The sequence below is a fragment of the Phaethon aethereus genome, assembly GCF_964289735.1.
Source record: "Phaethon aethereus genome assembly, chromosome: 3".
NCBI classification, from domain to species: domain Eukaryota; kingdom Metazoa; phylum Chordata; class Aves; order Phaethontiformes; family Phaethontidae; genus Phaethon; species Phaethon aethereus.
The window spans coordinates 129,857,630-129,882,405 of NC_138576.1; the positions used below are offsets into that span (position 1 = coordinate 129,857,630).

The following is a 24,776-nucleotide window of genomic DNA, read 5'->3' on the forward strand; positions in this document are numbered from 1 at the left end:
CAGCCCCGGTTTGGATGAGAGGGGCAGCGCTACACGCGTGCCAGGTTACTGCCGCACACCAGCCTGACCCCAGAGAGCTTTCCGCAGCCTTTCCTTAGCAACCCTCAAGACCACGATTTATCCGCTCATCTTCCTCTTAACTTTTTGGGGTAGTTTTCCAATAAATAGGCGTGGATTTGGAGGCGTGGATGAAACAACCTGGTCACTTCGTGGCCAGGTTCACGAGATGACCTTCTGATCTCAAGGAGGGAGGCGTGGGGGGGTGTTTGGTTTTTAATCAGCGGCCTGGAGAGAAAGATGGTAGTAAGTCTCTCCCTCATGTTGTCACATGCACTTAGAGGAGAGATGGCATTAAATACTTGGCCTTATGGTTGGCGTGAGCTTGCTGTATTTGGGCAGCACAACCGTCGTCTCCCCTGACCTGTATCCCACCTTCCAGGGGGGAGTTTGGGTGTCCTCATCTCCTTTGGTTGTCCGAGGCCTGCTGGCTAGCTGCGCGAAGGCCTTCCTGGTGCTGCCCACCCCACAGGAGCAGGGGGTCCCGCAGGACCCCGGGCTCCACACCAGATTGATTTGGCCCCGCTAGAAACTGGAGGTCCGCTCCCAGGTCCTGCCGTGTTCCTGGCTTGTGGGGCTTCCTGTGCCTTGATGCTGAAAATACGCATGCTTCTCTCTGCAACGGAGGAACGTCGGGGTGTTGTATAGCATTATAAAGTAGTATTCCTCATGCTGAGGAGTGCAGATCGGGCTGTGTTCGGCTGCGTTTCTGCAGTGCTGCAAGTTGTGAACTCCAGCCAGAGCCATCTGGAATAGCGTAAGGAGCTCCTGAGTTCCCACATGGAGATCTGGGTCACACACGCAGCGTTTTCAGAAATTCTCAGCCATTCGATGGGTTCTTCTTTCCACTCTATTCCATTTTTGTGATCGTAAGTAGAACAGATCAGGGGTCTTGCTAGAGAGCGTGTTCCCACCAGCCCGGCTCGCCAGGGAGCAGAGCTCGCAGCGGACGCGCTGACGTGCTCCCTGTCTTATTTAAGGAGGCACGGCCGGTGGAAATGCACCATCCGCATGGTCTCACTTGTAGTACGAAACGCAGTACAGGCACAGAGGCAGGGAGGAATGACTCGTACGCTTATTGTCCATGGGAATGTCTCTGGGAGGAAGCAAAAATAAAATTCTCCAGAATCTCAGTTCTGAGTCTGTAACGGAAAACCAGTGCTGGGTAACTGGAGTTGTGGAAAATACCTTCTGGTGTGGTTCAGTGCTTTAAAAAAAAAATAATTTGCCTACTTTGAAATACGCTATGGTACAGAACTTTGGAAAAACTCTTTATTGTAGTAAAGTCTTTAAAGATGTCACATTATTTTATTATAGAGCCAGCAGCTAAAACATTAGTAAGAAAAATGTCTAATCTGTATACTGGCCTGAACAAAATGACAATGTAGCTAATGCAGGATGTTCAGTAGTCTCTATCTCTGCTGAGGAAATGAAAAAAAAGAAAAAAGAAAAAAAGGCTTTGACATGTTTCCTGTTAAAAATCATCCAATTCTGAATAACTGCATCTTCAGAAAGAAAAGCGTTAGCTTGCTTTTTGTAACCTTTCCTGCTTTTTCTTGGAAAGAAGAGTTTTGCTTATTCCTTGCTGTTCTCATAGCCCCTCTGCGGAACATCAGGTTTTTGTTCTACATTTTTCTGGCTGTTATTTACTGTATACTGGAATCAAAAGATGGGGCCCTTCTTCGCTGGCATAAGGGCTGGGGTCCCACAGCCTTGGGCAGCTGATCACAGAATCATTAAGGTTGGAGAAGACCTTTAAGATCATCAAGTCCAACCATCAACCCAACACCCCCATGCCTGCTAAACCGTGTCCCCAAGTGCCACGCCTACACGTTTTTTGAACACCTCCAGTGATGGTGACTCCACCACCTCCCTGGGCAGCCTGTGAAGCTTCACGTCAGCGCGAGTTTTGCCTTAGGACCGATGAATGAAGGATTGCAAGACACCGTCTGAAACGAGAAGCCAAAAGCACCCGTTGCAAAAGATGCGTTCTCAGAGAGAATTTGTGACCCTTGCACCTGCCTTTTTGAAATGTCCCGGGGATGCCCTTGTATTTGTGGATCGGGCTGTACTTGCGCCTTTCCCACAAGTGAGCCTGAGGTGCCGGTGCTCCTGCTGCAGGTGTTGTGGCAACCCGCGGTGGGAGCTCACCAGCGCAGATGGGAAGGGGCCGTGGAAGCCGGAGCAGGGCTGGCCGCCTGGCCCCGCTGGTCGGTGGCACATGGTTCACGGAGCCCTGCCATGGCGGGATGCAACGGTGCTGGCGCTGGGCGCTGCAGCGCTTCGTCGTGGTGGTTCCACCGCGCGCCCTGAGGCGGGAAGAGGCGCTGCCAGGCCAAAATGGTGGGGCCCCCGCATCCAACGGGGTGGGTGAGGTCCCTGTTTTATAGGCAGCCACGTATGAAGGGTTAAACTGCAGCTGACAGTCGGTTCTTCTTTTGCTGAACCCACCAAAACACGAAGCCAAGCGTCTGAGTTGCTTTCTGCAAAGGCTGGTAGGAGCGCAGCCCGTGCCCGTAGGGCAGGCGTCAAGCTGCCTCCAGCCGTGCCGCAGGGAGGCTGGCGCCGGCAAGCCGGCGACCCCATTTAATTGTCACAGAACGTCCTTGTTGGCAAGGTTAAAATCTTGATGTCTCCCTGTTTTCACAGGGAAATCCTTGGAAGGCCAAGCCTTTGAAGAAAGCATCTCCTTTCATCTAGAACTTCTGTTTTCTATTGCTCTGAGCTGAATGTGTTTTAGAGTGGAGATACCCGAGGCAGGATTTTGGGGTCAGCGGGCTGCGAGTCCTGCCGTGGGACAGCTGACCCCGCTTAAACCTGGAGGAGGAGAGCTTTTACCGGCGTAAGTCACAGCCGTCCCATCAAGTCCAGCTGCGGACCAGTCCTGCTGCTATTTATGCTGATTTGCGCGAATGCTGAATGTAGCCTTTATAAACACTTTTATTGCCAAATTAAGCTTTTTCCCTTCCAAAGTCACCTCAGATGACTTTCTTCTTCTCTGCCCCTCGCTCGGAAAAGTTGGCAATCCGAGAGAGACAGGCGTTGTGGGCGAGGAGGCAGCAGGAGAGCTTTCTGCAGGAACTTCTGGGCCGTCGCAGTCCTTGCGGGTTCTCCCTCGTGCCTTCCCTCCATGCAGCGACGCACAATGAAGCATCGGCTGCTTGGAGAAGAGCCTCTCTCTGCTTTGAAAACAGCTTGTATGTGGAACCGAAACTGCTTAGCTCAGGTTACCAGAATATGTTTATTGTTATGGGAGATGCCTGATGTCGCGTTATTGCCTGGACTCCTTCTGAGAAACGCAGTCCACTTCTATCCGTGACGTTTGTATGTGTTTAACTCGCAGCTTAAGCTCTTACCCAGGCTCACGGACTAAACAAACAGCGTTCTGTGAAGGTTGTAAAGCACAGCAAGTACCAAGCTTCAGATGGTGATAGTTTACCAAGCTAAACACTCTTTGCTCGAAAAGGTGCTTCAAGCTGCCCATGCAGCTGTGGTTCTTCCCCCAAACGTGCATGCCGGCGGACTCCAGCGTGTCTTGGGAGCGTCGGTCCCAGCCAGTGCCGCGGGCCTGGAGTGCGGATTTCCAGGCAGCCCCTTCCCAAGCGTTGCCTCCCCGCCGGTAGCGTGATACGGAGCTGCCCTGAGCAGGCTGTGCTCTGGGCGAGACGGAGAAGTCTTGGGTTGACCACCTCTCTCTTGATGGGATGAGTCGGAAAACCTAACGAGAGGGACAGGACCTGCAGAGAACCTTTTACTTCATCCTTTGGCACCTTCAGAAACATTGCCCCGAGGTTTGAGTCTCGGTTCCGCTGCTCTTTGCCTTGTGGTTGGTCTCCAAAGCGCAGGACGAAACTGCGAGTAGTTCAGATTTAAAGGTGGTTTTGAAGCATCAGGTGTTGGGTGCAGACTCCAGCCTCTGCTGGACCCCCGGAGCCGTGGGTTCCCCGCGTGGAGTAAAACCTGAAGTTGCCTGCTGGCCCCAGAACAGCCGGGGCGTCTGGCAGCTGGCTGCGCGGTCTCCCCAGTGGGCAGGACAGCCAGGCCCGGCCGCAGGCAGGAGAAGGGCCGTGGGCAGTGCCGGCCATGCGGGCATGTGGAGTAACTTGCATAGCAGAGTCCTTGTGAGAGAGCCCATGTTCTGCCAGGTGGAAGGAAGATGGATGGGTGGGTGGAAATATCTCTCAAATGCTCTTTGTTATTAGACGGGCTCAAGGTCTCGGTTGCTGGAGTCACAAACGCCGTCGGGTGCGTGGGGCCGGCACACGAACATGTGCTTCCAGCTAATTAGGCAGACATGACATGTCCAAGGCCAGCCAGCATTGTGCCAAGAACATCGTGGAAACCAGCCAGCTGTTTTTGTTGACATCGCTAAAAGAGAGTTTCACTTAGCAGCACCAAGGCGACGCCGAAGCGGGGAGTAAAGCAAGGGGAGAGTTGGAAGTACCGAGACCAAGGATGTGTTACCGTCCGTAGGGTTACTTGCTGCGTCCTCGTACCCGAAACCACCCTGTGCCTTGCAAGCGTGCGACTGGAACCCGCCCGTCGGCCTGGGTCTCGAAGCAGCAGCGGAGCGGCGGCAGCCTGGCGCGCTGCGCCGCTGACGGCAGCTGGGGCTTGCTGTAACCCGTCCTCACGTTTGTTACGGGCAGACTGGTTTTGGTGCCCAGGGAGTCGATGTTTCGGTGTGTTTCTTGCCCAGCTATCACTGCCCACGCTCGCTTCTCAGTATTCGCTTCTCGGTTCCTCGCGGCTTCTCAGCGCGAAGTCCAGGCGCTGGCCACTCTCGTCCCTTGCCGGAGCCAAAGATGTGCCGCTGCAGTCTCCCCGACGTGTTGCTGTTTGCTACTTCCTCGCCTTCCAGACGGGCATTCTTGTTTCACTGGGTCGATGGCCCGGGAACAGGGCTTTAGGGGTTTTCTTGGTATTCTCAACAGCAACACGTGCAGCGCTGGAGCTTTGTTTTGATGGTGTGCAGCTGTTCCGCAGTCGGGTCTGGGCCTTGCTGGCAAAGGAACTGGTGAGCAGAAGCAATATGGTGGTGTTGGGGAAGTGAGGGGTCGGTAAGTGCGTGCGCCCTTCCTGGCAGGGCGCGGTAACAAGTGTGCTCGGACCCCCGGGTTGACTCCTGCTGGACTGGGGTTCACCCCTTTCCTCGGCTTTATCGGAGGTGCGTGCCCCTGATGTTCGTAGGCTGACCTTAACGGCTGGCAGTAAGGAGGCCGCTGAAGTGACGCAGAGGCACGCCCCGGCTTCGGCGAGGTTGGGTTGGGTGCGGCTGGGCTCCCTAAGAACCAGCTTGAGAACGAATATGGCGGTGCTCTCACAAAGACGTTTCCATCAGCTGCTTTGTGCTTCGTGAGCAGAACCTGGAGGAAGCTGTGGATTTCCTCTTCGTAAATGAACGCGGCGAAGAGCTGGTGCCTGGCCTGCGGCGAGCAGTCAGGAGCCACCGCCACCGTTCGTGGGGCCCAAGGTACCGAAGCAGGTCCCTATTGACCGCTTGGGTGGAAATCACGGCTCGGAATTTTATCGCAAAGCGTAGTTTGAAAACGGCGATGGCTGCCGTGCGTCGGTCCCCGCTCCGTTGCAGCCTCCCTGCCCGTGTTTCCCGAGAGAGCGTGGGCTGCCGAGCTCTGCCCTCGCCGTCCCCAGGAGCCTGACGCTCCGCGGGCGCGGAGCTCGCCGAACGCCTGCGGGGCCTCCTGTCGACTCGCAAAGCAGCCTGACTCGTGTGTCAGCCGCTGCGTTTCTGAGGCCGCCTTCGGCAGCGGCTTGGGCTGTAATCCTAAGCAGAAATGGCTTAAATGTTGTATAAGCACACGCACAATTCAGCAGATTTTTTGCTGGTGCTTAACAGCAGCAAAATGCCTACAGGAGTATTAAGATGAGGTGTGTTTGTTGTTGGTGTGTGTGGTGGTTTGTGGGTTTTTTGTTATTTTGTTTGGGGGTTTTTTGTTTGTTTTGTGTTGTGTTTTTTTTTTAACCAAATCAGTGGATGGGACTCCAGTTTGAAACTGATTGCCGCTTACAACTTTTTCTGAAACCATAGGTGCTCGTCTAGTACGAACCTTTGACGTTGCAGGGGAACGAACCTGACTCCTCATGTTTTTGGGACTAACTGGGGTGTGGAGCTAACAGCGCTGTACCTTTCTGGTGGGATTAGAAACACCGCTGCTTATAACCCGCGGGACCTTAGGTTTGAAATGCAGATGTTTTGGCAGCTTCAAGCGTTCAGGAACAGAATCAGGAGCTGCCTTTCCTGAGCACTCTCATGTAACGACTGCTCTTTTCCTTTAGGTTACTATGCCCTGAGTTATTCTGAGGAAAGTAATGACAAATGGAGCGGGAGACAGCTGCTGCAAGCAAATGGGGAGAACGCGACTGACGTCCCGGAGGACGGGGGGCAGCTGTACGTCAGAAATTGCACTGAACCAGGTAGGAATGAAAGTTGCTTCCAGCTCCTTGGTCTTACGGTTGGCTTTCTTGGCTCCAGATATCTGTATTGGTAGCACCTTTACTGCCAAAAACTTGTACTTACTAATTTTTAAGCCAATAAACATGTTCGTTGTTTTCCTTGTATGTGTGCACCATATGGGTATCAGGAACTCCCTCGGCAACTGGGCTTAGGAGGAAGACCTGCTGTCAGCTAGAGTACAAGGCAGTGTTTATATATAATAATAGCCGAGTGCTGAGATCATATGAAGCATGCTTTCTTCTCTGGTTCTTTCATAAACACCGCGTGAGGTTCTGGTCGTGGAATGTACATAGTGTTGATGTGTGCTAGTAGGATAATTATCTGAGAAATTATATAAGAAAGATGGGGACAGACTTTGTAGCAGGGCCTGTAGCAATAGGATGAGGGGTAATGGTTTTAAACTAAAAGAGGGCAGTTTTCGACTAGATATAAGGAAGAGATTTTTCCCAATGAGGGTGGTGAAACCTTGGCCCAAGTTGCCCAGAGAGGTGGGAGATGCCCCATGGAAACATTCCAGGTCAGGCTGGACGGGGCTCTGAGCAACCTGATCTAGTTGCAGATGTCCCTGCTCACTGCAGGGGGGTTGGACTAGATGGCCTTGAAAGGTCCCTTCCAACCTTAAGGTTCTGTGATTTTATGAAATTACTAGGTAGTCATATATTTAGTACAAGTAGTTCCACCAGGAGTGGACCCGAAGAAACCTAGTCTTCTGTAGCATGAGGTTGGGTTGATCTGCTAATGCGAAATAGGGCTCAGTTCATAATGTAGCTTTTTCCTCGGGGAGGGACCTTAGCAGGGTGCTCCTCATCTCCTTGACTCCTGTCTCTCTGAAACTTGTCGGAACTCAATGTCACTGAAACTCTGCTGCTCTGTTATATGTTCTTGAAGTAGGTTGACCACCTCAGAAACTTTTGGGGGAGGTGGGCATAAACATGTTGCTGTGTTTGTATGCTTCATGTGTCCCGCTTCCTCGGGGATCCACCTGCAGCCAGAATTGAGGCAAACTGGGTGGGGGTATTTAACTGCAGGAGGTGGGCCGACGTGCTCCTTGAGCTCGCCTTCCCTGGGCTGTTTGGGGCTTTTTGTCTTTTCTTGTACTTGTTCTGAGAGCCCCCTCTATTTAGAGGGGCAGTTTCCTGTCCCCTACTTAAAAGGACAAATCCCCAGCAACCACGTACGAAAAAAATCTTTCCATGGATGATAGAAAAAAGAACACGATGGGGAGTCTTCAGTTTGCATCCAATCAATGGCATCGTTTTTATTTCCAGCTAAATAGAAATCATCATGATATATCGCTATTACAAGAGAAGGCTTTATGAGCTGTTCAGTCCTTTATTCTTTTTTCTTTTCACAGCAGAGCTTGGATGTCGTTTTCTCAAAGTTGAAGGAGGGAAGGGGAAAGGTATTTCTCTGTTCTTCAGGATTTATGTAGGTTACGTGCCCCAAGAGAAATGCTAACAAATACAGTTCTTGCTGCACTTCTCTGCCTATAATTTTTCCTCCACTGTAATTCTTAATAACATTTCTGGACAGATGGATGATTATAGTCGTCTTTAGACAGCAAAAATAGTACAACAATTCCTCTTAGTCAATTTTTTTCTTGTCTGCATATCTCCCATATGGTGCAGATCCAGTCTCCCAGCCTCACATCAGCATCTGTAGTGATCTTTCCCCCGCCACTCTGTGTGTCAGCACCTGCTGTCTCATCATCCTCAGCTGTTTCTGCTGCCTTCACCAACTAAACTGGCCTCGAGGAAATGTGTGGGATTTTATTTGCGCTGTGTATGTTTTCTCCCCCTTTTCCAGAAGATAAAACAATGATCATTGAGTACATTGGATAATGTTCAGGAGAGAGAAAGTAGAAACACCTAGATGAATTACTGTTTTTATTCTGAATTGTCATGACGTTACAACAGAAGACATTCTGTAGTAGCAAACTGATTAGAAGTACCATAGAAAAAAAAAGTTAAAAGTGACAGAGTTTAGGTCCCGTGTGGTGTTTTATGGATTTCATTTGGACCATTGTCATAGTGTAAATGTAAATCATTAATGCTAGGCTGCACGGCAGTCAGAAATGTTTGAGTCGTCTTGGTTTGAATGGGAGTGCTATTTTGTCGAAGCGTCTGTGGAAGTTATCTGTTGACTTCAGTGGACTGTGGGCCACGTGGAGGATACTTTGGTTCTGCTTTCTGGCAAATTAAGTGAGTAAAAGAGGTGGTGGAAGCTGTAAATATGACAAATCGTCTTGTTCTGTATTATTTTTGTGCTGTATATGGTAATGCAAGAAAGTAAAATGTTGTTAGTTGTGTTTTGGGAAGAATGTCAGAGTTTTCTGTTTTCCCCGCAACTCAGAACGATGCCAGCTGATTTCTGAATCCAGCACAAAATGGACCACCAGTCATAAGCCCCTGCAACTTCATCCTGCTGCTCCCTTCCCTGACACTAAGGGTGAAACAGCCGTTCAGGAGACTGAAACGGGACCTGACAATGGAACTGGGCTGCTGAGGTCGATCTAGCCTAACGCAAGCTTAGCCATCACCCCAGCCGATTAGCACGTTGGGAACTTCAGCGCCGTTCCGAACAACAGCTTTCGTGTTTAATAGTGTAGGTGGGACTAGGGCGGTTCAAATCAATCTACGACTCTGTCGTTAAACAAAGCTGATCGAAGGCTTAATTCAACACCCTTCGGGGCACCGCAGTCGTCCTCCCGCTGGCTGTGTCAGTGCCGGATCGGGCCCCGGACAGTGTCTGCCTCTGCGGTGACAAGAGAGCGCTGAACTGGTGCAGTTCGCCTTCTCTACGTGCTTCTGTGCGCAGTTCTGGTCCGGGAAATCGAGGCAGTTGGGCTAAAATGGTGATGTTACTGAGCGTAATTCACGCGTGGTGCAGAACCTAACCCTCGGGCGCCTGTTGTTACTCGGGAATCGACAGAGCTTAAACCTCCTTAGCGTGCCCACAGGACGTGCACTTACGTGCGTTTGCCCTTCAGGTGCTTCTCCTTCCCTTTGGCGAGTACTAGTAGGAAAACACTGCCTGAAAAGACAATTTTTTCTCCTGCCTACTTCCAAGATTAAGTTGTATACCGACCTACAGCTAGGGAAAATACGCATTTAAAAAAGCAGTTTCACCTCCTCTGTTGGGGGAGGGAAATAAAATGCTTGATTTTGAAGTGTGTTGTGGTTTTTTGCAACACCTTGGCTTTTGTAGTTTGTTGGCAGTAAACACATTTTTACATGCTAAAGGAAAGATCTTTTTTTTTTTTTCTTTAACTGCACGTCTATTTTCAGGCTCATTTGAAAGGCTGGCATAAATTTGCGAACTGCTATTTTTATTTTCTAATGGTTTATCCAGTGGGCTATCTAGTAGCATTTAATCATCAGAACTGCTCCAAGTAGTGGGGGTTTTGCTCAGTTTTCCTTTGAAACACACATTGTAGAAATATTAAAGGGGTGGAATGGACAGAATCCAGCCTAAAGACCTTTTTTTTTATAATTTTTTTTTCTCTTGTAATTTTTCACTCCGAAGCTGATGCTGTCAGAGCGATAGCATGGTGTTTTTGAGCAGTTACCTTTAAAACGCACCGTTTGTTCTGTGCTATGTAGCCCTGATCCGCCGCACCCCTGGGGGTTTTTGAGCCCTGCAGTATGGCACCTGGGAATAAATCTTGCAAGGCTCGGTCTGGAGCATGGCTGCTTCTGCCACGGGGTAGCAAACAAGAGGCTCTGTTTCCTTTCAAAGACCCGTTGAAGGCAGCTGATGCAACGCCGACGCGGAAGCCCTTCGTCCGGCTGCCTTGCCCCGTCGGCGCGGGCAGAGCGGGTTAGCGGTTCTGCAGGCGGCTGGGTTGGGGTTCGGCTCTCCGAGAGCCTGGCTGTCCAAGCAGCCACAAGCTGGCGCTGAGCCGTGGGTGATGTGGGCAAAAAAAGTGCCTTTTCCCCCAAAAAAGGCAGGGAAAGTAGCAAGGCGTGGCAAACGGACGGGATGAAGTGCTAGCCTCACAAGAGGACGCCTGTCCTGGCAAGGCTCCTAGCTGGCTTCTTGCTGCGGGATTCAGGTACCTGCTGGTATGTTTTGAGTTGTCAATTTAAGCCTTGTAGCTATGAGGCCTGTTAACAAAGCAGCTGAGAAATACACATCAGTCGCTCTGCCCTCATACTGTTGTCGCATTCGATTGTCTTGAGTGCTTGTGGAGGCAGAGCAACACACACCCGCTTTCTTTTCTAAAAGCCTCTGCTCTCTTGTCTCCTGTTCCCTTGTTTCCCAGTCCGGTTTTGCTTAAGCCGTCCCTCTTGGAACCCCAGTGGCTCTTCGTGGCAGTATCTGACTGTGCTGTTGTGCAGCAGATGTTCTTCTGGCCTCTCCTTACCATCCTCTTGTCCTTGCATCCATGTGAAGGCTGTGTGGAACTACAGATGGGGAAAAAAAATTGGACAGTTTATTCACAAAAAAAGTGATACTGTTTAACTGAAACACGTGTTGGTTTTGGGCTAGGTTTGGCAAACGGTTTTCGCTAATGCAAAGGGTGAGGAAAGAGTGAGAAACACTCGTGTTACTTGAGGCAAAGGATCACTTAACCACCTGGTCCTGTTTGGAAATAGGACTCACCTGCTGGAAGCCAACAGAAAGGCTTAAGCTGGCTTAATGTTGAGCTTTGGGTCAGGCGCACGAGCTGCCAAATTCAGAGCGACGTTTGCGCTAGAGAAACTCGGAGAAACTTGCTGCTAATTCAGACTTGGTTTATCAGCGGTCAGGAAGGTGCCAAGCTCACAGGCGGCGTCAGGGTGGGACGTAATCCGTCTAGAAACTGATGTGCGAGGCCGCTTGGCTGTGGCACGCCGAGGTCCCCGTGCCACCCCGTGTTAGCTCCTCGCTCGACTGACATCTGTTTCCGCAGATGAGCTGTCACGGTGTTCCTCCCCCGGCGTTACCGCTTCCCACGTGCTCGGCTGCCGCTCCCGCCGCGGAAAGGCTGCGAGTAAAATAACAGCCCTGCTGAAGTGTGCCGTTTTAAAGTCATTATCGGTAATGGCAGGAAATAACGTGATTACCGCAGAAACAAAAAGATCTCGGTGTATTCATTTAGACCCTCGGGCACAGAAGTGTTTAATTTAAACAGGCAAAGAAGTTTTTACGCAATTATTTCTCACGTTCCCTCCTCTTATTTCAAAAGCAACTTTCTCTTTTATCCATATTCCTCCAGTGAGTCATAGATTATGATAATGTAATTTGTAGTGCTTGACTATGAAGTAGGTAAGTCTTCCAGACTGCTAGAGCCCGTCTTGCGTTGAACCGCAAACCTTACCCCACAAAACCCAAACCACCTCACGTGAATTTGTGCTTTCACATCTCTTTCCCGGTAGACGTTTGCTCCCCTCTGTTTCACGTACCCAGGCAGCGAGACTACCGCAACCGCTGCGGGTTTCCTGGCGAATGGCTCGCTGACCGAGCTCTGCCTGGCACGTGGCATGGCCTGAGGGCAGGAGGAGGAGAAAACGTGGTCCGTCGTCGTGCCACTTTCTCTTGCTGTGGGAGAGGAGTCCGTGCTCGTGCTTTGGTGCCTGCCGCAGGCAGGCTGGCGTTGGCGGTAAGTGCTCCCCTGATGCTACGTCCTCCCCAAAGTGGGGTTTCCTCCGTGTTACGCCGGAGCGGTGCAGTCCTCTTTCCTTGGACTCGCCCTGCGCTGGGGATGTGCTGAAGCACAGCCCAAGCAGGCAGTTTTCAGCCGGAGTGGTAGCAGTTGTCTCTGTGCTGAAAAGGAAACCCCCTCTTCACCCTCATGTGTGCAAAGACTTATGCACGTGCTCAGCTGTAGGTGCTTGGAGGTGCCCCGGGTTGTCATGCCCAGAATGATGCCCAGAGAGCACACAACAGCGCACGAGACCTGTGTCTTTACCTATAAACACGTTGCTGGTGCAAGAAGAGGGACTATAGCAGAAGACTCCCTGCCCTGAAGATCTTCAGCCTTTCTGTAGAATAGGGATGGGAACGCTTGAGAACTTAGTGCATTTATGCAGCTCTAAAAGTCACTGCAGCAAGATGAAATTCAGGGCTTCTAATACTCCTTGGTTTTCTGTGGGTTGCGTGTCGTTGTCTTTTGGGGAATTGTCGGCATTGCATAGATAAAACCGCATAGGAGATCATGGCAGTGCAGATCTGAAAATTGTACCGCGGTCTGATGGGCCTGCATGCTAGAAACAAGATGTAATAAATTAAATACTCAAGTAATGAAGTAGTTTAATGAGTGGAGCTGTCCTGAGGCTCCAGCTCATGTTTGTGCTTCTGTGCGTACAACGACGCTGGCCGTCAGCGCCTGGGGATGTGCGTGTCTGGGCGGCAGAGTCTGAGTTGTGGGACCGATACCCATTCGCATCGAGGCCGGAGAAGACACAGAAATTTAAATGTGGGTAAGATGTGCTCCTCCTTATAGTGGAGCCTTGATATGTGGGTGTGGAGGGTGATGGTGGCTCCTTCATCTATGTAGGTAACCCAGACTTCTCGCCTCTTGGCCTTGGTACCTGGAGGTACAGTGCAGGGCTTGGGCTCTTCCCTTCCTGAGCATCGTTCTCCCTAAGATGCAAGGCGCGGTATCTTTACAAGCCTGGATTTTGCTTTAGTGGGGTCATTTGGTGGATGGGAAATGGGAAGACATAGAAGACAATTCCTCTGGAAAGGTACTGGAAGTAGCTGCTGGCAGAGTGAGCAACACTGCTCTTGCTCCATGGCTGCCAAGTTCGGGAAGGCTTTCTTTGCAGCTTGCGAAGAGTGAAATTTTTTTTTCCCCTTCTTTTTTTTTTCTTTGCTCCTGTCTGAAACAAAATGCAATTTGAAAAAAAAAGTAGTCATTTTTCCCTCAAGCAAAATTAATTTTTTCCTGGCGAGAGAGAAAGTAAAAATTTGTTTCCGCCTAGCAAGTTGCAAAACCTTGCTTTCACTTGTGGAAACATTAGAAGAATAAATTGCTGTAAGTTTAGTTACTCGAGGAATGTAAAAAAGATATTCTCCCCTCCCGCAGCCATAACAGTTTTTGTGAATTTGACAGAAATTTGCTGAGACTTCTGCTCCCACACTCTGCCTCTTGTCTGTTGACTGCTCTCTTCCACCCGCCCCACCAGGAGAAGACCCGAAGTCAGGGGTGCAAGCCCTCCTGAGTGAAGGCTGAGGGGGCAGAGGAGCGAGGGATGCTCCCCAGGCACCGGCCTCTCCTGCCTGATGGGAGCAGGTTGCTTACGCTCGAGTGAGGCTCCTCGTCCACAGAGGCAGGCGTGAGGCCGGGGCGGCTCCATGCCGCGGATGCTCTGCTGTGGCCGGGTGCCACCGGTGTGTGCTCGTGGGCAGATGTGACCGCGTCCCTTTCTCTCTGCCCACCTCCCACCTAGGTTGAAACAGCTTTGGTGCCCAGTACTGCAGTGATCCAAGGGATTCCAGTTTTGAGGACTCCACTGTACTGCCATTTGCTTTTATTTTATTTTTCCCCCGTGGCGCTCTGCGTTGTCGTTTGTCCCACCCTGATACGGCAGTCCCGTCCCTGGGGCGTGGGGTCTGCAGGGCTGAAACTTGAAGTCTCCCTGCGGCAGCGCTTTCTCCCGTGCGAACAGCACGGCGCGTTGGGTCTCACGCTTTGGGAGGAGAGGGTCGCAAGTGACGCGCCGTCGCCTCGGAAGGCTGCCGGGTTGCTCCTCATGCCGAGCAGCACAGAAAGGCTCCGTCGACTCCAAACCTAAAGCATTAGAAAACTGTAATGTTGGGGTTAAAACCTCAGCAATAAAACCAAACCTTGTTTCTTCTAGGTTTGCGTGCCGGCCTGGAGCTGGGTTATCTTTTCCTACAGTCGGGAAGGAGAGACGCTCTCTTGGTGGGAGCAAGAGCGGAGGTTGCGGTGCTGGCAGCTGGCCCCCGGAGCCGAGGCTCGGAGAGACACGCACCGACGCTGGCGAAGCGCCACGGCTGACGCCTGCTTTTTAACTATACGTCGGTTTTGACTTGGCTGCGTGGCCCTACAGCCCGTATCTCTGGCTGAGGGGAAGATGTGAGGCAAGCGTTGGCTTTGTAAGAGCTCTTTCTTGCCGAGCCTGCCTGTTTGGTTTGTTAGAAACACTGTGAATGGTTTTCCTTTTCGCCCGTGTGTGCCGTGGGCCACGCACAAATGTGTTAAGTGCAGGCTGTGACAGTGTTGATCTGGAAATGGGTACACCCGGCTTGCTCACCGGGCATTGTTGTTGTTGTTGTTGGGTGGGGCTTTAGGGTTTTGGTTTTTTTTTTTTGGCAACTGGAGTGTGTTTCTGGAGCCAAGTTCAGATTCAGGTGTAATTGGGTCAGAAGAGACGTGCACGCCACGTCTCTGCTACTTACAAGCCTCCCAGCCTCCGTTACAAGGTAGGACAGGCTTTTCGTTGGACACGGGGGAGAGCACGACTTGATTTTGATCACAGATGGTCTCGTTAGCCTATGCCAGAGAAGTTGACCTAGGAAAGTTACACAAAGCTTCGAGGGATACTTAAAGGTAACTTGCAGATGGTGGAAAGTGTTCTGCTGCTTGGTTATTCGTGCAGCTGTTTTTTTAGAGGGTATTTTCCACTTAATCTGGTCCTTGGCATGATTTCTCGGGCTCCAGAAATTTTATGCAAACTTTTGATTAATGTCTTTCTCTTCTCTCAGTGGAGTTAGATTTTTTTTTTTTTCCTCCTCTTCCTTTTTGTCTTGCAATGAACTAGAATGAGAATTTATTTTCCTGACTGGGAAAGCAGTTAATCTTCCTGGTGGCAGTTCCAGTGTCAGTGTGCCACCAAAATGGGTGGCATTGGGGGGAACTCCCAGGGACCAGCAGACCCTTGAACCTGGCAGGGAAAGGTTATGCCACGAGATTTTTTTAACGGGGAGGAGCCATTTACCACTGCAAGAGCTGGCCAAGGGAGTGGAAAATACAGCATTGCTTTCCGCCTTCAGAAGGAGGAGGGTGTCTTTCTCAATAACGCTCTCCCGTCACGTGGAGGACACCGGCCGTGCGATGGTGGTTGGCGAGCTGCACGCGGGCACCTTGGGAAGCCTGGTGTTGGCGTGGCTTGCGCCGCTGTAGAGCATGTGAACAGGCTGGGAGCCGGAGCCGCGTCCTTCCTACGGCGGCAGCAAGGGGCCGAACGCTCCAGCGAGCAGAGGGAACGCGTGCCCCGCAGGGGCTGGGTGGTGCTGCTTGCACGCACGTACGTACGGTGCGCGTTGACCACAGTGTCAGCGCAGTTATCCTTGGGCTGGGATTTGGCATTGCGAGGCTTCTCGCTCTGGAGTTGCGTTGTGACTTGGTTCTGCTGCTTTATGTATAAACACCTTCAGCTGCTCTGGCGTTGGAGCCGAGCGAAGCGTGTGCTTGAGTCGGCCTCGGCGGTGGCCGTGCGGCGGACTCTCTGCAGGGTTTGCTTTCTGGGCTGTGTTTTGTGGGGCGGTTGGATGGCAGGACCTCTTTGAAACAAGAGGTGGTCACGAGCGCTTTCTTTAGGACGTTTCAGTCACCTAGGAGGGCAACAGCCCAAACGCCGCTGCGTTATGCCTGGTGTACAGATGAGCAGGTTCCTTGGCACCAGCCACCCTGAGGCAGGACCCGATGTGTACTTAGAACACAGCTGTACCTGGACCACACCCTTTGCCAAAGGGGAAGCTCGGAACAAATTGCTTTTTGGTGTGTACTTAAAAACACTGACCTCCAAAATCATGCAGTTCCTGGAAAATAGAGCCCTTGGTGCACACACAGGAGGCCAGTAGCATTCTTTTTGCTGAAATTTTGCCAGTATTCCCACATGATTATGTGTGCGGCTCTAGGAGCTGAAGCTTTAGGGAGAAAAATAACACAAGGTCTGTGATTAAAATCAAGAGGTGGCATTGCTAGTTCCCAGTTTATCCTCAGCGTGTTCTATTGCATTGATGAAACAAAAGAATTAGAAAAGAGAGGGGACCTAAGTGGCAAAACAACAAAGCGAAACCCCAATTCCGAAACCAGTTTCACCTCTACAGTTTGTGGGCAGAGGAAAGGTAGTGAACTCATGTGAGCCCGTAGTGCCCTCATCAGAAAGCTGCTGTTTATTTTTGCAGAATACATCGCAGCGTATGTATCAAACAGTTGTAATTAAACCACTATTTGTTCTAATACAAAATAATCTCATTAGACCCGTTGGCTCCTGGCTTGTGTACTCAGCCTCCAGCCTTCTGCATCACAGCATGGCTGAGATGTGCACTGGTAGTCTGCAAAATCTCACCTACTGGGACTCATCTGCTTAATTGGTGATACTTGTGATTAGCATGTTCCCGTTGTAATTGTTGTTTCTGGTGGAAATTACTGTATTGTCATCTGCTAGCTATGCAATAAGGGTCGTGCTTGTTTATGGAAGATTTGTGTGTCATGCTGGGTGTTGAGTGAAGAATGCCAAAGGATAATTGACTGTTGCTACCCAAGAAGCGTGTTAATAGTCTTGAGAAATGATGACAAGGAAAGAAAAAAAAATCCTGTAGGGAACAAAGAACAGATCTTAACCTGTACACCTGCTTCTATCAAAGACACAGGAGGATGTAATTTGAGAGCCAGTCAGAAGTGCAACCCAATTTGCATGGTAGCTTTTCCTAGTATCCCCTTTCTCAAGCCGGTGTTCCGCTTTAGGCTGCCGATGAGCTTTGCTGACAAAACCTGAAATAGGGGAAGCTGGGCATGGAATTGCTGGCTGGGGGAATTTAAGCAATAATAGTGGTGGGGAGCACAGCTGCAGTTCCGCCTTAAGGTCAGCATCTGATACCTTGAAGAGGGCATTTGGTGCAGATCGGTCCTTACTGCTTCAACCTCTTGTTCCCCTTTTCATCCCTGTCCCTCCAGGTGCATGGAAGCACCCACAGGCAAACGGATTTGCCAAAATCCAAACCTTAACCTCTTGTATTTCACAGTGTTTTGCTAACAATAGGCTGCTTGGTTATGTAGTTTTTGAAGTACTGTGTAAGGGCTTAGGAGAGGGAGATACTCCGCTAAAAACTCTGGACCATGTGAGACAGGCGTAGACGGGGCTACAGCTTCTGATCTCTCTTCTCTTTCTCGTCTTCGTTTGGGCTGTAGGGAAATGACGTGCTTGCAACCTATTGGCCACCATTTAATTAAATTTGTTCTCTAGGGATTGCTAATCCGGCAGCGAAACGTTGTCTAGATGTGCACTGCTGGCCCTGGTGCGACCAGTCACGGTGAGAAAGCTTTGCCTCACGCATGCTTTCACTAAAGATCCTTCCCGGCCCGTGCTTCGAGCGCGGCCAGCGCAGGCACTGGGACGCATCCGTGCTGGGAGGGCTGCGCGCGCGCAGAGGGAGGTTTCCGGCACGCTCGCCTAAACCTGGAGGGGGAAACGCGTCGCCGCACGCGTGGGAGAGCAAAGGCGGGAGGGCACCGTGCTGGCAAGCCGGTTTCTCCGCTGACGGGCCATGGAGCTGCGGTGAGCTGTGCCTGCCGGAGCAGCTTCTCACCTCTGCCCGAGACCAAAAATGCCCTCGCGCGCCTGCCGGGCTGCCCAAGGGCTGCACATGGAAGCGCTCTGCTCGCGGGTGTCCTGGTCGAGGTCTGCTCTGAGGTGTGCTGAGCGCCTGACTCTTGCTTTGCTGCTTATGTAGACTTGCCAACCAAAAAAAATGGACATGGTAGAGTGCTTATCTGATGTAAAGCTGGCCTCTTTTATCCCTGTCTTAAGTTCTTTCCGTCTCAGAGGCAGTGATCAGTCTGGATAAAACCCAGCTTTCAAGCCATGAGCTTGTGGGATTTCAGTCTTATTTCATGGCGTAAAAATATATGTATTTTTAAGGAGAAAGGAAGCGTGAGGTAGAGCACAGCTGTTTTGCAGTGGAACTCAGCTATTCCTTGGATGATCTGATGGATGGCATTTGCACGCATAACTTCATGGGGGACAAACACGTTTTTTCAGTTACATCATCTCTAAAGGAGATGCCTACTTTATCTCTGGAAAAAAAAATGCAGGTAGCAAATATTCAGCACACAGGCGGGGAAAATATTCTCCTCAGTACGTCATCAACCAGTTACTACAGTTATGTAGCAAGAACCCATGTTCAGAGTAAGAGCAATGGAGGGGGGGAACCCTGTGTCCCTTTTTATGATTATTTTTCCCCTCTGAAATGACTTTAAAATGCTCATAAATGGGGGAGGGGGTGCTTTTTTTTATTTGTTTGGGGGTTTTTGTTCTTCATATCTAGAGGAATGAGACTTGCTTCCTTGAACTTTTAGCAAGCTTGGGTTACTCCTTTGGCTATTGTGTGTTGCGGAGAAGGCAGCAGAGAGGTTTAAAATATTGAAGAGGGACCATTGCTTCCAATCTTCGCATGTAAAAGGTGTTAAGAAGCAAAGCAGGACTTCAGACATGAATAAATATCACATTGTACCTTTCTGAACTTGGTTTTACTTCTCAGACGCCTGAGGATGCCAGGCTGCTGGAGCGCGTCGCCCTAGTAATCTGAGAAGTCTTCCGTGAAGCCTGAGACCTGAATTTCTGAGGAGGAGGTGATTAAAAAAAACTGTCGAGTCAGACTTGCTCCTTTCTCTTAGACGAAAATGTACTTGGATCTTTCTATGCTGAGCATGGAAAGCAGGACTGTTGTAGGTTTTTGCATCGGTAGCTGTGAAGAACTGTTGTGGTCCTCTTGTTCGGTGCCGCTGGTCAACGCCGCCGGCGGCCTCTCGTCCCGCCGTCTGCCGCAGGCTCCCGGTGGAACGGGGGCATCCGTCCCGCTCCCAGCCCTGCTGCCGGCGTGGGTCTGCGGGAGGGACCCGAGGACCGAGGTGCTGCAGAGGTGTTTTCTCTCCCTGGCGCTGGCATGGGTCTGCTGGGAGATGGGGGTCTTGCTCGGTGAGGCGGCGCGGCCAGTCCTTACTGGCAGCGTAGGGCCCAGTTGGGCTGGGCGGATGAAAAGCGTGCTCTAAGGAGTCATTACCAGTTCAAAATCTGTAAATTGCGGGCGGCTGCCTTCATGATACTTTTTGGACCGTCTTTCTGATCAAATCAGTGACTGACGCTTGCTTAGCAGACGCAATTTGCCTGACATAGCGTGGCCTCAGGGCATTACTGAAGTAGATGTAACAGCTCGCAGCTGTAATAAAAGTAAATGTGTACCAGATGTAGATGATCTAGACTGGCCAGATACCAGAATAGTTTATTTTTTTTACATACCTGAATTATTATTCTGTCATGGTAAATGCAAATTGTCCACTTAAGCTTTTAAAACTGTATTGCTGCATTTTTGTAAAATGTCATAATTCTCCCCAGCATCCTATTTCCAACAAGCTCCTATTTTGTGAGTATTCTTCCTGCAACATTTTATTATGCTGCTGGTTTCTCCCAGAGCGACTGGCAGCTGGCTTTTTCAACTATTTTGGAGCTCGGAACAGATGCAAGTTCTCACAGGGCTGCAGAAGTCTGCAAGCCATGGCAGTGCTGTAGCACAAACACGGATTTTGGGAGGAGGACTTCTGCATGATTTAAATTATGTTTCCTGTCTCTCGACAGCAGAGAGATTAAGTTGTTGTCCACCTGTGGGCAAACTCTGGGCAGATCCATGGGTGATGCAAGTCCAACAGGCTCTGCTGAACTCTGCTGGCTAACATCAAGCGACGGTTTGGCCCTTGATGACACAACGTTTTCAGCGTTCATTTGTGCAGGTAGGACAGAGCCAGGTCCCTTGTGCAAAACTGGAGCAAGGAGAGTTTTCTGTAGAGCCACAGCAGGTATTCTGGGCTGCAAAACGAAATACTCATTTTCCCCCTTCCTAAAGCAGGGGAAGGATGTGGCAGCAGCATCTGCAGCTCTGGCACGTGGCGATGCCTCTGGGCTTTGCCGGTGCGGGGGTTTTGTGCGTAGCCAGCTCATCCCCTTGCTCTGTCTGTCGTGAACCCAGAGCACTGAGTGGCAAGCGACCGAGGTTTAGGGCTCTTTGGCATCTTGTAATGAGCTCCTGGTCTGGCTTTCGGTGGTCTGCTCGCCCCGTGTCCCTTCCAGCAGCTCCTCTGGTTTGTGGTCCCTGTGACGGTAAGGGACTCGCAGAAATCTGCACTGGCTTTCACTTTCACACTTGTCAAAGCAAACGGATCCTCATAGCTGTGCATAGCTGTGTACCATAAAACCAGCCCATATAGCAAGGCAGAGCTAGACATTGCCAGTTGGAGATTTGAGGCTTAAGCAGTAAGATCGGCCTTTCTAATAATTAACTAATTTCATTGAAGTCCACATTGGTATGGGCCATCCTGGTAATGCTTTTAGTGAACCCAACAACAGATTGGTGGGTTTTTGTTGTGGGCTTGGGTTTTTGTTTTGGTTTTTTTTTTTAAAGAAGAAAGGAAAATCTATGCTACTGTAAATTTTTGGTTGTTAAAAATTTTGGACTTCTGATATCAAGGAATTTGGGAATGAAGTCATTTATCTTGGTGCCTCTTGACCCCAAGCCTTGTCAAATCCACTGTCCCTGGGACAGGCTGTGTGTTTCCTCTTCTCATTAAAAACATTACACATGGTTATGCATCTTGAATGATAATGTTCAAGTTTGGCTTTCTTCACTGATGATATTGGTACAGCAAAGGCTTAAACCCCTCCAATTCTGGCTCAGGTTACACAGGGTTAGGTGTTCCAGCTCCAGCAAGACGTACAAGAGAACCCGCTCTGACGTTTCTCGTTCCAGTGACTTGTTTTTGTTCGGACAGGGTATGAAGTTTCTGATCTTTCTGAACCTGAACGGACGGTTATTTTGCTCAGGCTCCAGAGGAGGCGAGCAGTGGACAGTGAGCGGGGTGACGCAGGGCTGGGGGAACATCGGCTCTGGAGACGTGTGTTTGACGGTTACAAGCCATTGGAGAGGGAGGCCTGGGATGGCAATGGACGTTCAGTCCTAGCTGTAGCAGGTGCTTTAGCTCAGGGGATTTTGTGCGAGTTCATGCTGTTACAAAGGGCAACTTCAGAGGGCACGCGCTGAAATATAAAATGTTTTAAGGAATTCTCGGGTTTTGCGAGGTTCTATGTAGCTTGGAGATCTACTCCACTGGATGTGGGAAGGGTGTTGGGGGTTGGAGGCATTGCCTCTTATTTGTTTTTTAAAATCAGGAGTAGAAAACCTCGGTGGTCTACGGTGGCAGGCTGAAATTGTGTGTCGGTGTAGTTCCCATCTCCCAGGCCGGGCTCTGCGTTTACCTCTGCTGTGGCTCTTCCCCGGGGGCGCAGCGCGCCTGCGTTACTCCTGCATGTGGAGGGACGGGTTTCCATCTCTCTGCGACACCGGGCTGCACCTTGACTCCAAGCAACCTTCTAGTGGAGACGGCGACTCGCAGCTTCACGTCTGAGGTTGCAGAAGGGATCTCGGCAGGAGAGCTGCTCCTGGCCAGCGCCCAGCCCCGGCAGCGGGGTGGGCTCCCTCCGACAGAGACGCGGCTGAGGTGGCCGTGCCTCCCCTGGAGGCATGTGTCTTCGGACACGGGTTAGTGGGCACGGTGGTGTTCGGTTGGCGGTTGGACTTGATGATCTTAAAGGTCTTTGCCAACCGTAATGATCCTGTGGTTCTGTGAACCTTCTAACCTGGCCCACAGGGGGGTCCGAGCTTCACGTGCCTGCTAGCGTTTAACCTCTAGTGAATTGCAGGGGAGCACTTCCACGAAGAGGTGAGGCCCGCGTGAGCACCGAATGCCCTTGTTGCCCCCGGTGCGTGCTGAAGGGATGGAGACTCGGCAGGGACGGGCAGCTGCCTGCCCTCCGGTCGGACCAGACCGCTCGTCTTTTACACGCGTGGCTTTTGTGGCTGAGGAGCCAGAGCGCGGGACGTCGTGCCGGTGAGGCTGCTCGTTTGCAAAGCGTCCCCAGGCATGGAAACGCCAGTAGGTTGGAGAGGAGGCGGTGGCGAGAGCTGGATCGGAGCTGAGGGGCAGACCGCACTCGGGCAAAGCCCTCTGGAAGGCGGCCGGGGCTGGAGACGGCGGCCAGAGCCGCTTAAAGAAGGCATGATGCAGGGCAGGGCCGAGCGCGGCGACCGCAAGTCTCGGCGGCCGTTGTCCTCCGACCGGAACCAGCCCTGCCATCTCCGCCCAGGGGAGGCACGGCCACCTCAGCCGCGGTTCCGTGGCAGGGAGCCCACCGGAGAGCTGCGCGCCCGCTGCCGGCGCGGGGCCGTGGTCAGGAGCAGCTCTCCTGCCCCGGACCCCTCCTGCAGCCGCAGGCCTGCTGAAGGAGCCTTCCGCAGTGTAAATCTGGGCATTTTATCCTGTTCTCAAGTCTTGTCGTGCTGCCAGAAGGGTAGAGGGAGTAAGCCTGATAATGAAGACAATCAGGGCAGTTGGTTATAAGCACATGCTTTAAATTTTGGTGTGTCCGTGGTATTTTGCAGATTGGACGCGAATGTGTGAACAGGGGCCTCAAGCCTCAATGTAAATATCGGTGCCTTCGGGGGTGAAAGCTGATGTAACTCCAAGTTCCGTCCCAGGACCAGTCTTTATTAGAGTTTCTGGTTTAGATTTGTTATTTTTGAGCTATTACTGCAAAAGAAGAAAAATAACATCTGGCCCCATGTTACAAACTGGATTTTTGTTGCTTGTTTTTCAATTCTTGCTAGTAGTAAGTATTTAAAAATCAAAGGCCCAGATTTTCCACTGGTGTAAATTATTACTAGCTCCATGGGCTTCATTGAGTTTACACTAGTTTTAAACAACCGATGATCTAATACGACATCCCAAGGCAAGATTTAATACAGTCAGGATGGAGTCTTTATCATCTGTCACTTGCATTTTAAGCAGTCCTTAATTGTATAGTTTTTATACACAGACACGTGCATAAACTCACTTATGCATGCACAGAATAATGGTTTTATATATTAATGCTGAAGCAGTTTAATTTGGTGCACAGCAGTGGGTAAAATAAAAGTATTTAATTAAAATGTTTTGGTTTTTTCATAGACTGCGTAAAGAACTTTCCAGATTAGATATCAGCTACCCATATGTGCAAGCTGTTTGTTATTTCCTTGCCGTCCCCCTTAGGAAAGGGCGAGGTGAGTTATTTCTCTTTCTTGACGCGGAGGCAGGAGGGCGGGTGGCTCCTCGTGGTGGTTGCGAGTGAGCAGGTGGTGAGGAAAGGAGCTCCCACTTGGGCCTGGGCTCTCCAGAAAGATCTGCACTTGGGGTGGGATCAGAGTCTTCTGTGCCAGGTGTGATGAAACCCCGCAGAAAGAGAAACCCTCTGCGCCGCTCTTACAGCCTGCGTGGATGAGGTTTGAGGTAGGAGGTGGCAGAGGGGAAGCGACTGGTGCCCCCGGCTGGTTGAACAGCCAGGGAGAGCGGCCCTGTTCTGTTCCCCAAAGCGGTGCTGTTCTGCCCCGAAGCGCTGCTGCGGCGGAGGTGATAGCAGTCATCCTTGCTACGCAGCCTTCCTCCTCTGCCACCCAGATCTCGCACTCCGAGTGCCGAAGCCTGGGTAGCCCATCGCCTCTCGTGCGTTTGGCGAGTCAAGGCGACAAACGCAGCGCTGGCTGTAAAAGCAGGGCGTGCTCTGTGCGAAGCCAAACGGTCCCAAGGAAGGGTGCCAGCCGCTTTGCGCTTTCAGGCCCTGTAAAGGTCCACGCGCCCCGCAGCGGCCCGCTCTGCCGCGGTGTCGGTTGCAGTTTGCAGCACGGAAAGCCTCTCTGTGCTTCAGCTTTGCTCGTCCAAAGTTAATGGGAGCGTTTCAGATTTGTCTTCGTTTCCATCCCAAATTTCAGGATTTTAGGATACTCTGAAATACCCGAAAATTTCAGGATAGTGTCTAATGTCTTTCAAAGGCCAAAAGATACTGGTGCTTCTGTGGAAAGAAAGGAGTGCTTCTGGAGGAGCCGTTACCCCGGCACGCTTCAGCGAGCCGTCCGGCCGCTGGTCCGTCGGGTCGAGCCTTCTCCTGCCCTGCGTGCATCCTCCAGACCGAGCTTGTCACGGCGCCGGCAGCCCGAGGTAGCGGCCAGGCGGTGCTGCAGCTTTCTGTCCCCACCAGCGGTCTCAGGAGCGGAAGGCGTCCCCCACCTGTAGGTGCGAGGCTGGGTGAGGAATCTGCCGGGACCTTCAGGGGTTACTTGCACAGCAGGGGTTGTGCATCTCTTCTGGAGGGGGGGAATGCTTTGGAATATACCCTTTTCTTTACACATTTTATGTGTATTACATATGCATCGATAAAAAGAGAGATGGATGGGATGAAAAAAATGAGCAGTCATTGCCAGCGTCTTTGTA

The 24,776-nt window shown here is 51.1% G+C and overlaps 1 protein-coding gene across 1 annotated transcript in view; it reads left to right on the forward strand.

The window, feature by feature from the left end:
- SLC24A3 (solute carrier family 24 member 3) overlaps nucleotides 1–24,776 on the forward strand; it is a gene marked incomplete at both ends in the record, with an annotated part of 173,112 nt that overhangs the window by 22,759 nt on the left and 125,577 nt on the right. Inside the window, one exon of the mRNA XM_081997959.1 lies at nucleotides 6,355–6,492. Coding sequence (XP_081854085.1) covers nucleotides 6,355–6,492 — 138 coding nt within the window. The remainder of the gene's footprint in view (nucleotides 1–6,354; nucleotides 6,493–24,776) is intronic.